The sequence below is a fragment of the Podarcis vaucheri genome (genome assembly GCF_965113315.1).
Source record: "Podarcis vaucheri genome assembly, chromosome: 5".
Lineage (NCBI taxonomy): Eukaryota > Metazoa > Chordata > Lepidosauria > Squamata > Lacertidae > Podarcis > Podarcis vaucheri.
Window position 1 is genome coordinate 38,933,265 of NC_138763.1, and position 12,968 is coordinate 38,946,232.

The 12,968-nt window shown below is 42.6% G+C and overlaps 1 protein-coding gene across 17 annotated transcripts in view; it reads left to right on the forward strand.

The window, feature by feature from the left end:
* The window catches only part of EPHB1 (EPH receptor B1), a 355,581-nt gene that overhangs the window by 321,701 nt on the left and 20,912 nt on the right, over positions 1–12,968 (forward strand). For 10 of the 17 annotated variants that reach the window (XM_082221749.1, XM_082221750.1, XM_082221754.1 and 7 more), the window contains 3 exons: positions 2,655–2,804; positions 7,365–7,558; positions 9,166–9,321. In XM_082221749.1, coding sequence (XP_082077875.1) covers positions 2,655–2,804; positions 7,365–7,558; positions 9,166–9,321 — 500 coding nt within the window. Of the gene's footprint in view, positions 1–2,654; positions 2,805–7,364; positions 7,559–9,165; positions 9,322–10,318; positions 11,583–12,968 lie in introns of all 17 variants that reach the window. The other 7 variants (XM_082221742.1, XM_082221741.1, XM_082221747.1 and 4 more) reach the window with 2 other exon arrangements.

Below are 12,968 nucleotides of genomic sequence, written 5' to 3' on the forward strand. Positions count from 1 at the left end.
TTGCCTCCTAGAATTGGACAAATATAATTTCAAACTGAGCTGCCAAAGTATGTGTTGCTCCTCATCTGGTGTATTTGTGATAAGCTGTCATCTTTGCGCCAAGGGCAACTCCACTTCCTTGCCCTTCGCTTGCTATCTTTCTTAGGGGAAGAGGCCCGAAGCAAAGGAAGTTTGCCTGTGCCACAATAGAAAACTGCCAAGGGTAAGGAAGTGTCACTCAGGATAAAACCCTGAAGGCCATAGTTTCTACTTGATATGCAAAGAGGTGCAAAGAAACAGCTGTTGCTGTCAGCCTTTGACGTCTGCTTTTGGGACTAGTAAGTGTGAGAGCACCTACATATTCCCTGTAGGAAACATGCTGTCCTTTCCAAAACACTTGAATGTTCCTTGGCATTCATGGGAATGAGATTTTGTTACTTTAGTTAGTGTTTACATTTAAACATCACAGCTGGAATAAATGTCATAATGTTAATTTTCTTACCACAAACATCACATGCAGCAAATAACCTGTGCCTCCTTCTTCAAGGTGCATGTTCAGGAACAAGGTAAGTATATAAGCTAGGGCAGGGATGGGAACCACCTGTGGCTCTTCAGATATGTTTGGACTCCAACTCTCACCACCCCTGCGAGAACAACCAATAGGCAGGGATGATGGGAGTTGTAGTCTAGCAACATCTGAAAGGCCACAGATTTCCCATACCTAAGTTAAAGCCATGAACCTATACAGTGGTGCCTCGCAAGACGAAAAGAATCCGTTCTGTGATTCTCTTCATCTAGCGGTTAGCGGATTAGCGCTATTAGCACTATTAGCAGCTTTTAGCGGCTTATCGGATCAGCTGATAAGCGGCTTAGTGGCTTAGAAAAAGGGGGGGAGGAAAAAACCCCGCAGGAACTCGCAAGACATTTTCGTCTTGCGAAGCAAGCCCATAGGAGATTTGTTTTGCGAAGCACCTCCAAAACGGAAAACTCTTTCGTCTAGCGAGTTTTCCATCTTGCGAGGCATTCGTCTTGCAGGGCACCACTGTACTTCTTCTTGGATGCACAGACCTAAACCAGTTTGTTGTGATTCATGGAATCATGCGAATTACGGTTCTGAGAATGGAAAAACTACAATTTCTAGGGTCCAAGGTGTAAAATATGGGAAGCTGGTTCAAAAGCCAACTGTAATCTAGTCATTGTCCGTCTAGCTACTCTTTGGTGTATTCCTTTTGCTCTCTGAACCTGTCACTTTACCAAGGAGAATAATAACAATGTCTTTTGTAAAATCTACTGAGACCTCCTAAGGAAACCTAAATCATTCTCCTCCTCCTCATACATCATCAGCACTTGAATAGCTGGTTGGTCTGGAATAGTGTTGCACTCTGAAATTTTGTATTTTGTTATTTTACACTGATCTGTCAGGATTTGCAGCGAACCAAGGACATTGGCATTCACACTGAGCTTTCTTTTTTAAACTTCAATTGCTCTGGGGTTTTTTTTAAAAAAATGTGGACCATTAAGAGCAGGGGTAGCCAGCTTTATGTTATTGTCAAGCACCACTCTGTTCCCCAGACACTAGGAAGGTTGCATACAACTTGATGCTGGCCTGAGTTTAAAGGGAATGGTGAACCAGCACCCAGCTCAGATTGAACCCTAATGACGATTTATTGCCCCCTGCAATTGATTAAGAACCAGATCCAGGTGTTTCCTGAATTGACCCATGTTGAGCTAATCTGGTGCCCTGGGGCTGTACACCGTCATAGAAACTAACAAACTGCATTAGCCTTGAAAAATAAAATCAATTTACAAATCTTGGTGTTTTATTGTTTCTTAGAATCCCTGAGCAATGCCAGGTATACCCAGCTAGTCTACTATATATTTTGGGAAGTTGTTTCTCTGTTTATTATATGTTTGGACATATATGTTTGCTATATGTTTGGACACCTACATGTTTGTAACCAAATTTTGCATAATGATTTGTGAGATCAAGGAGCAGGTTTTCATCTATGAATGGATAGAACTTGAAGCCATTTTACATCAAGAAGGTGGAACCTTTCAAAACAGCACTGACTTTAACCACTGATTGCAAAACAGCACTGTTGTTGCTGTTGTTTCTTAGAATTCCCAAGCAATGCCAGGTGCAAGGCTCCTAGGAAGTAAGCTATAATTTTATAGTTCTAGTTACAGGTAGGTAGCTGTGTTGGTTTGCCGTAGTCGAAACAAAATTTAAAAAAAATCCTTCCTGTAGCACCTTAGAGACCAACTAAGTTTGTTATTGGTATGAGTTTTTGTGTGCATGCACACTTCTTCGAATACGTGTGCATACACACAAAAGCTCATACCAAGAACAAACTTAGTTGGTCTCTAAGGTGCTACTGGAAGGAATTTTTAAAATATAATTTTATAGTTATTGTTTGTTAGTTTCATCGCTTTAGGCTTAGGTCTACCAAGGTGGCACAAAACATAAAATTCAAATAACAACTGTAACTGGGGGGATCTGAAACACGCTAATACATATTAAAGAATTATGTCTAAAAGAGTTGTAGTAACAATATGTAAAACTGTCAGCAGAATAAAACATGACTAGTAGCCATCAATACTCACGTCCTCCATGAATTTGTATACTGGCCTTTAAAGGCACCTATAGTTAACACTTGTCTTTTCTTCTCCTTCAGGGTGGGAAGATCCCAGTGAGGTGGACAGCCCCAGAAGCCATCGCCTACCGCAAATTTACCTCTGCCAGCGATGTGTGGAGTTATGGGATTCTCATGTGGGAAGTGATGTCATTTGGGGAAAGACCCTATTGGGATATGTCCAACCAAGATGTGAGTTTTGTGAACCCCTCCCTTAGACCACAGAAGCCTTATTCTTTTGTTTTTCTCAAGGGTGGAAAGAATTTTTCACAACCACACTTCCAGCAAGAATTGCTTGATGGTTTTCCAGAGCTATGTCAACTGTCGTTCTTTCAGCAAAATCTTCTGTATGGAATATGTCTTAGTCTAGCTTTTCCTTTAAGGGGAAGTGCTCTCTTTCTGCATAGGGAGTGGCTTGGTTGGGACAATGGTATACTTGTACAATACTCTTTCTTTCCCATACACAGCAACATTATTTTTCTGCCTGATATCATTCCTGTCTACCTGGGCTCCATCCCCCCCCCCCTTGTAGGTTAGTGTAGCCCTGACGTAAATCAATATTGAAAGGAAGAAAGACATTTGAAGAGGGACATTGATAAACTTGAGCATGCCCAGAGGAGACCAGCCAGGACGAAGAGAGGTCTGGAGATTGTCCTATGATGCTGGTTTTAACCTTTAAAGCCCTATACGGCCTAGGACCCTCATACCTATGGGACCGCCTCTCCTGGTATGTCCCACGGAGGATCTTACAGTCTTCAAACAAAAACATCTTGGTGGTCCCGGGCCACAGGGAGGTTAGACTGGCCTCAACCAGAGCCAGGGCTTTTTCGGCTGTGGCCCCGATCTGGTGGAGTGCTCTGTCACAAGAGACTAGGGCCCTGCGGCACTTGACATCTTTCCGCAGGGCCTGCAAGACAGAGCTGTTCCACCAGGCCTGTGGCCAAGGCACAGTCTGACCCCCTCCTTTGGTAATCCTTACAGAACTCTAGCCCAATGGTTGCCATTAATTTGATTTTGAATTGATTTTAAAATGAATTAATTTTAGAATGCTGTGTTACTTTTATTGTTGTTAGCTGCTCTGAGCCCGGCTTCAGCTGGGGAGGGCGGGATATAAAAAAATTTTTTTTATTATTATTATTATGAGAGACAGTTGAAAGAGCCAGGTATATTTAGTCTAGAGAAGATTAAGGGGAGGCATGATCATTGTCTTCAAATAGCTGAAGCACATACATGCAGAACACGGCATAGGCTTGTTTTCTGTTGCTCTAGAGCAGGAATAGAAGCAATGGGTGGAGATTTTGGGAAAACCAATTTCAGCTAAACATTAGGAGAAAGTTCCTGAAGGTAAGAAATGTACAGCAGTGCAGCAGACTGCCATGGAAGGTGGGGAGTTCTCCGCTGGAGGTATTCAAGCAGAGTTTGGTTGCTGTAGTTTTAGTAGAGGAATGCTGTAGTTGCATCCAGCATTGAGCAGGGGTTGGACTAGAGGAACTCCAAGCTCCCTTCCAACACTCTTTGGAAAAGGTCCGTCTAATCTAGCATCCCATTCAAATGTCCATGATGCCCACCAGAAGAGCCCTCCCTCATTTTATGCTTCCAGCAGCTGTTACTCAGTGACTTGTGGCTTCTGAACATTGAGGTTCCATTTAGCTGGTGTGGTTAATAGCTCTTGAGAGAACCATCTCCTACAGTTTTCTCTCTCACAAAGCCACTTAAGCAGTGGCAGCCACCACATGTTGTGACAGTGAATTCTAGGTGTTAACTATGCTTGGGTAAGATAGTGCTTCCTTATATATATTCTGAATACCTTGTTCATTCTAAATCTCTTGTCAATCAGTATTAACCCCCTCCCTGGTTCTTATATTGTGAGAAAAAGCAAGAAACCACATATTACTGCATTCTTATACTGTAAACCACCCTGTGATCTTTGGATAAAGAGTGGTATATAAATTTTAATAGTAATAATAATAATTCTCTTCATACTATTCATGATAAATGTCTGTTGTGTTAATTGATCTTACCTCCCCAAAAGAGCATTTCCTAGCCCTAAGGCTGTTCAGCAAGCACTTTCTTTTTAAGATCGAACAATCTTGCCTTGCCTTGTTAGCTGTGCAGTGAACAACTGGCACATCCATTTCCCCTTCCACAGTGTGCTGTGTGCACGAAGAAGGATGTTTGTTAGCGGTGTCCACAACTATATATTACACCATTGTAGAAGTGCAGTATGGAAGATAAGTCTCTCCTTAATCACACAGCCACACTGAGCCATGCAGTGACACCTTTTGTATCTGAGCACTGGGGCTGCCTGTTTTATCTACTGGTGATTTTCAGGCGGAAATGTTGGGAGTCAGTTCCAGTGCTGATGCATGCTGGGCCCTCGAGAAAGGCTGGGAAATGCTAGCTGTGAGGTGCAAACTCCAGCTTGCCATTCCCTTCTTCTTATTTTCCCTTGAACCTGTGCTGCAAAGAAAGAGTTTCAGAGATGAAAGAAGCTGAGAAGGGGAGAGGAGCAGAGGAAGAGGAGCCAGTGTGGTGGTAATTGGACACTAGGAACCTGGCAGGCCTTTGAAAATGTTCAGAGGGTTTATGAGCCAGGCACAGAGACTTGATGAAGTCCTGCACTCCAGCATGATAGGCAGAGATAATGAGAGTGGCGGCTGCTAACAGGGAAGGGACTACCTTTGTCTTGAAGCATCAGAACTCAAATTAACCTCTCAATGCCCTGCTTCCTTCAGAGAGAGGAATGTTTCCTTTGCTTCTTGTGCAGAGGGCACACACCTCTTCCTTTACTCCATATTAGTGTTCTGAACACTGGCTGGGAAAAAGAGCTCAATTTCTAAAGGAAAACGAGGGTGGGGAACATACCTTAGCCCAGGAGGTATAGAGCAGGGCGGCTCCGGAGGAGAGGCAATGTTTTAGCTGGTTGAATCCAGTACTAAATTCACCACATTCCAACCACCCAACAGTTGAATCCATATAACAACAGAGATTCTTTTCTAAGCCTTGTTGCCATTCCTGCTGTGGCTGAGCTTCACTAGTGGAGCACTATGGGAGGACCTGTTGAGAGTAAATTAGTAAGATGAGCCAAATGAGCTTCTTCTAAGCAGCAAGGGCAGGTAAAGTGCTCCTCCTGTTATATATTTGAGTTTTTAGTTCACCCTGCTGGTAGTGGGTGGGAATATCCTTTTGTTTTATTGTTAGTGTGCTGCCAGAATTTTCTGTCACTGTTATGGGATGACTTGTTTTTTGTTCTTTGTACACCCACCCACCATATATTGTATGGAATGTTATTGTTTCAAAATAATTATCTATCTATCATCTATCTATCTATATCTATCTATCTATCTATCTATCTATCTATCTATCTATCTATCTATCTAATCAGTGTGTCTCTTGCCTACTGTTTAGGTAACAAGCAACATAAGTATTCTTATTCTTATTCTTATTCTTATTCTTATTCTTATTCTTATTATTGCCACTGGCTGACCTGTGTGAAGTTAAACACTAACTTAGGACCAAGCTAGACAGGAATCACATGATGGGTCCTTGGGTGCTTGTTTTTTTCTATGCTAAATAGCAGCCACCAAGGGATACCAATACAGATGGGAATGCTGGGGCTTAAACTTTTCCCCTCTGACACGATCCCAGTCTGGACTATATGCCTCATGACCAGTATTTGTATTCATACATACACACACTTTTGACTAGTGGGCATCCCACCTTGCTTCCTTTTGCTGCACCTTTTGGCTGCAAATAGAGCATTGGCATGGGGGACATGGAATGGGGACAGTTGCCCTTGACCTCGTGTATGGAGGCAGGCCACATCCACACTGATGAACAGTATACTCTAGGAGGTAGGGGAAAGGGCTCAAGTGAATATTCAGCCTCTCAGCCTTGCAAAGGCCCTGACTATGACCAACTGTAGAGGAAGAGGATTGCCAGCTTGAATTGAATTTGCAGGACTTGCAAGCAAGCAATACAGCAAGCAGACTTAACATGGACACTAGTACCAGAGCCTGCAATAAACCCAGATGCCAACTTTGCTGCCACACACACCCAGACAACACCATCACTGGACCCAACAACATCAAACACACCATCTCAGGCCTATTTAATTGCTCATCTTCTAGACCTGGTCTTATTAGAGATATTGGATTCCTGTCTCATTACATATGCTAATCATCTGCATACTATCCCTTGCTTTTTCCTGTAGGACTAATTGCAGTCGTTAACAGTTGTCAACAGGTTTACCATACCCATTGAGTCAATCACCCATCTCCTGCTACACTCCTGAGAAAAATTCCACCCTACCCTCCCACCATATATAAGGGTCTGGTGACTTCTGAAGAAGTGTGCATGCACACAAAGCTTATACCAAGAACAAACTTAGTTGGTCTCTAAGGTGCTACTGGACAATGATAGATAGATAGATAGATAGATAGATAGATAGATAGATGGACTGCATCAGGCCAACACGGCTACCTACCTGAATTTGCAGGTGCCGTCTAAAATGAATATGAAACCTCTTATTACTCGTCCTAATGAAAGGGTTTGGGCACACCCAGCAAGGGTCTAGGAGGTTTTTCCTTCAAGTTAAAATGTTATTTCCCCGCCCCCCCCCATACTTTGTTGCTGATTTTTGTTTTTGTTTTTACAAAAAAAACCACTGATGACCCTCCAAGTTGTTTTTCTTAATGTTCTTAATGTTTGTATTTATCTCTTTAACTTACCAATGCACTTTTATTTTTGTAGGTAATTAATGCAATTGAACAAGACTACCGGCTCCCTCCTCCCATGGACTGCCCAGCTGCCCTCCACCAGCTTATGTTAGATTGCTGGCAGAAAGACCGCAACACCCGGCCACGCTTTGCTGAAATAGTTAACACCCTAGACAAAATGATCCGTAATCCAGCAAGCCTCAAAACTGTGGCTACCATCACCGCTGTGTAAGTTTCCAGCTGCCTTGCTGCGTAGTGGCTGAGGCCCTGAAAGCCATATTTGGCATTGCAAGCAGAACTGCCAAGCAGCTTTTAAAAACAACAACAAGAAAAACCTAAAACTTAGTTGATTAATAATCTCTCTTAAATTTTAAAATGATTAATTAGTCAGTTTTATTTAAATACATTTGCATATTACCAAACACTTAATATATGGGTCTTTTAAAGCAGAGTGAGACAATTTGCCATTTTAATTAACAGAAACTACCACTTGTTGTTCTTGTTCGTTCTATAGTACAGTTACGTAACAAAACAAAACAGTAAATCGTCAAAATAAAATCAAGTGTGCTCTTAAGTGAGTCCTGCCAATAAAAGTTCCTGTCAATTAAAGCATTGAATCAGCTCAAGCTTTAGAATATAACCTATTGGTTTAAGGTTGTGATTCAAAGCCAAAGAGAAGCAGAGAGGCCTGCATTGTGTTTACTGACTCCTAAAGTACTATTTCTGATTCCCCTGCCCCCAACTTCCCAGAAGAAAAGAAGGTGCCAGGAATGGCCCGAGCCATGTGAGTGTGCAGGCTGTGGAAGAGGAAATTAAAGCCACTGCATTCCTCCCTAGTTCTTTTGCTGCATCGAGCTAAGCCTGGACAAACCATGAGCTGTAAACCATGGGACCATCCTTGGTGACAGCTCATAGTTAGTTTGGGGAGAGCTAAACTATGAACCCAGGTTTGGGTGACATGCTCAGCCAAGTCATGGCACTGCAACAAAATGACCAGAGAGGGGCAAAGTGGGTGGTATCTCTTCTCCAAGAACCTGTATGCTTCCATGGTCATGCTAAGCCATGGTTGGTTCAGTGTGGTGTGTAAACCAGACCACCATGTAGGAGCATCCAAGGACTCCATACCAAACACATTCCTCCTTGTCATCCCCACTCCCTCCAGATGAATCCTCAGTGGGGCAGGGAATGTCACTCTGGCTGCAGCCAATGCAGATGCCACAGATCCTCCAAGCCCAGGAAGTACAGCAACCAAATTAACTTTATACTGCCCAGAGCATCCAGAAACTCTATGTGGCCAATGGGACTGCCACCTTTCCATTGGAAGGTTATGGGTGGAGAAGCAGAGGTGTCCTCATTTGCATCAAACAGGCCATAGCCAGCACTGAAACACTTCTTGCACATCCAAAATTGGCCTATTGAGGATGCAGTTCTGACATAAGCTCCCTGGCATGCTAGTTTTGAATTTGCACGAAGAGGGCTTTGTTAAAAAAAGATAGAAAAAGTACAAGAGGGACCATTCAGACATTTGATCCTCATCCTTCCACCTGAAGTAGGGTCATCTGGTAGCAGCATCAGGTGAGCCTGGTATTCCTGTGTTTTGCCTCATGGAAATGTGGGAAGGTGTATCTGGCACCAATGAGTGAATGGGATGGAAGAGAAGGTTGAATGAAGGTTGGAATTTGTCCAGGCACAGGACCAGGTAGGTTAGTGAGAGGAGAATAAGCGGAACCTCAATTACATACCCAATTTTTGCTCATACTGCCTTTGTTTTTCTTATCATAGTTCATAGTTAATGATTATTCCGCCCTGACCTATTGTTTCGTTTCGTGATCTAGGCCTTCTCAGCCACTGTTGGACCGCTCCATCCCTGATTTCACTGCCTTTACCTCAGTAGAAGATTGGCTCAGCGCCATCAAAATGAACCAGTACAGAGACAGTTTTCTGACTGCTGGATTCACGTCCCTTCAATTAGTTGCCCAAATGACATCAGAGTAAGTGGTGCCTTCTCATTCTCACTTCAGTTTTTAGCACACAGTTTTAATGAGTGTTCTTACCTCAGTGATGAGAGAAGACGGAACCAGGGTTCAAGAGTTCACTGGGCAGATTCTGGATCAGAGTAGAACTTCAGCACTGGCAATGTGCTGACTTCCTGAAAACAGGCAATTTTTTTCCATTTTTTGTTTGGCCTTTGAAAATGAACCACTTCCTTTCTGACTTCATATGGTGTCTATTGCTGTGCTGTTTTCTTTTTTCCTGTTGTTGTTTGGCATATTTAAATTCTGTTATTTCATGGATATTTTATTGCTGCTGGGTATTATTTTAGTTTCTGAACTGCTTTTGAAATGAATGTGTGTGTGTGCGCGCACACACACACACATTTTAAGTAAGTAAATATATAAGGAAGGGAAGCAGGTCATAACTCGTAAGGCAAAATGTCTCCTCCCACAAGCTCTTTACCACTTTGCCTCCATTTCTCTTGGCCAGATTAATTTGCTCCCAGAATTCATTTGCACTCCAAAACCTCCACATGTCCCTTGTTCCCACGCTAACCATTAGCTTCATTCATCATCAAAGGCTCTTCAACCAGTAAGCTATACTCTCAAGTATTCACCCACTCGCTGCCATCTTCCCTGTAGCCCTCCAGCTAGAGGTCAAGACACAATGAATCCATAGGGTTGGGTGTCAGAGCATGTGATTAGGCAGTTAGCATCTTTGCAGAAAGGGAAAATATACTCCCTAATCCTTTTGTGCTCAAGTGTCCATTTGTTGTGGCTTTGAGAAAAGTAATATTTTTGGCTCATATACATATGCACATTCATCCCATGTCTTTCATCAGCACTGATTGCTGATCTTTGGTTACCAGCCTACAGTTTCCTGTACTGCAGTTTGAATTTGCCAGGCCATGTATCATGTCCACATAGCCAAAGGAGAGACTTGGGACAAAGGTCTCTACTGCACGAGTATGATCCTGTCTCTTGTCTTTTGCAGAGATCTTCTAAGAATAGGGGTGACCTTAGCTGGACACCAGAAGAAGATCCTGAACAGTGTCCAGTCTATGAGAGTACAGATGAGCCAGTCGCCAACTTCGATGGCATGATGCTTCGTGTCTTCTTACAACAATGGGGGAAAAGAGGGGAGGACAGAGGAGGGTTGGATGTGGGAGGGGAGGGTAAGCCGACAAGACAGTGAGATGTTTGCAGAGGTTGGATTATCGTCTGAGAACTTTTAGGAGCTGCAGGCGAAGAGGACACAGGACTTGTTTCAACATGGCAACTTCCGTTTCTCTCCAACAGAAGCACACTTACTGATGCCATGGGAAGCAGCATATAAATAAGTATAAATATGTACAAACCATATATTTAAAAAAAAGCAGTGAAGACAAACCAATGTGTGTTGGGAGGAAAAAAGACTCTAATCCCACCACCAGTGAGCAGTAGTCAAGGGGCCGGTGGGAAGAAGTGAGATGCAACCCAGAGCAACCATCTTCAGCAATCATGTTCCTTTTCTTCTCTTCTTACGTTCTCCTGATGGAGTCCTTCTCACCCACCCATTTCCCTGTTTTGCTCATAAACCCTGGGGAATTTTCTTCAACAGTCTCTACAGCTACCTACTAGAATATCAAGGCATTGTTCCACCAGTTACCAAAGGACTTCACTGACCACTGCATGGGGGATCCAGAACAATCCAGTTAATGTCTTCATATTGAAGAAGAGATGTACCTTCAATAGAAAACCTTGTTTTTTTCTTTTGCTTGCATTTTTTTGCAAAAAGGGAAAAAAATCCTCATGGAAAAGAAGAGAGAGAGAAGGTGTTCCCGCGAGTGTGCGTGTGTGCGTCTGTATGTTGTCAACTTAACTGAGGAGTCACTCACTGCTTGTCCATAGCAGGAAAACAACCAAGTGGGACTGACGGATGATAAATTCACCACCTCCGGGGAAACTGGAGATTCAGTGGGGGAACAGAAGTGGTATGTTTTGCTTTCTGTCTAGATCAACTGCGCATGGAACGTGTAATAGGAAATGGGGGGAGAAAAGGGAAAGCAAAGGATTTCATAGGAGGAAGAAAGCAGAAGAGTGGACTATGCAACAAGGGTTTCATGTAAAACTGTTACAGGATGCACAACTGTAGAGGCAACTGAACAGTAGAATCTAGCATCCCAGGGACCAACAGAGGAAGACTCGGGGATATTTAGTTTCCTTGTGTGGACATAAGAATTTTGATATATATTCACTTTGGTTTCATGCCATCAGAGGTAGGTTCATGTGCTGCGTCCATCTGTCTGTCCATCCATCCATCCCTCCCTTTCCTTTACTGCTTGTCTCTTATGTTTCTTTAATATTCTTTCATTTGGTCCTTTGCCCTCTATATATTATCATTCTGATAACTTAGCTCATTTAAAGTAGACAACAAATTAGCTATACCTCACAGTATATAGAAGGAACAGTAGCCCTTCTTTAATCAGAAGAGTTTATGCAAATGACCCTGAGATTAAGAGTCTTATGCTCTACCGACTGAGCTAGCCGGGCACTACAAGAGTTTATGCAAATGAATTGTCCCTTAACGAGGCTTTTAACTAGACTGTTATAATTGTACACTGTCACTTTTTAAGGGATGCAGCCAACTGTCAGCTTGCACTTCATTTTAAAAAAAATGGGTGCAATCAGCTATTTTTTTCTAAAGCAAACCTGGATATGCAGCTGGCTTTCAGAATTGGAAGAGACCTAATGGATTATCTAGGCCAACCCCTGCCCTAAACAGGATCTTATAAATATAAGCATCTTCCATTGATGTCTGTCTGGGGGAGGGGGAATGTTCTAAGTTCAAAGGAAAATAATTCCACTACTTCACTAGACAACTGGCAGGTGGGTACATTATCTACATCGTCAGTGCATTGAGTCATACATATGTATGGTGCCCCAGTATTATAAATTGTGATCCCATAGTATAATAAGGCTTCCTTCAGACACCACTTGTTTTATGTGATCTTTCACATAATATAAAGGCCACTTCTGAAAATATAGTGAAAAATTAGTGTTCATTTCCATGTTAATTACTTCTAGGGGGGAAAAGTGCTGTAATTTCCCTGCAGTTTTCATGGATCATGCCGACAAAGCTCACATTATGAAATTTGGGGCGGTATTCTGGCATACAGTTCTGTCTCACCATTTTCATGGGTGGATCATGGGGGAACAGAAGCCCTCATGTGCATAAAGGGTGGCAACATATCTGATGCCACCCGCTGGTGTGAATAAAAATTAGCACAATATGGTGGTATGTTCCATTATGTATATTCCATAGTGCAACAGGTGATCCAGTTTAAAAAGAAGCGCTAGCATTATAACCAGCTAAACTAATGCAATAAACCACATCTGAATGTACCCTAAGATGCACATATGCCATTGGTAGTAGTATCCATACCATCCATGTTTTCTTTTCTCTTAAAGGAGCTTTGCAGCTCTTCCACCAAAATTTTCTGCCATGACCGTAATTCTAGACAGCTCTGTGAGAGTGTGTACATGCATGTGCCTATTTCTGTATATTAATCACCAATGCATACAGGAGAAATGTGTGTTAAAAGTGCCACCTATTTAAATGGGAATTATTTTTCTGCAGGTAGGCAATGTTATTTTTAAAAGTG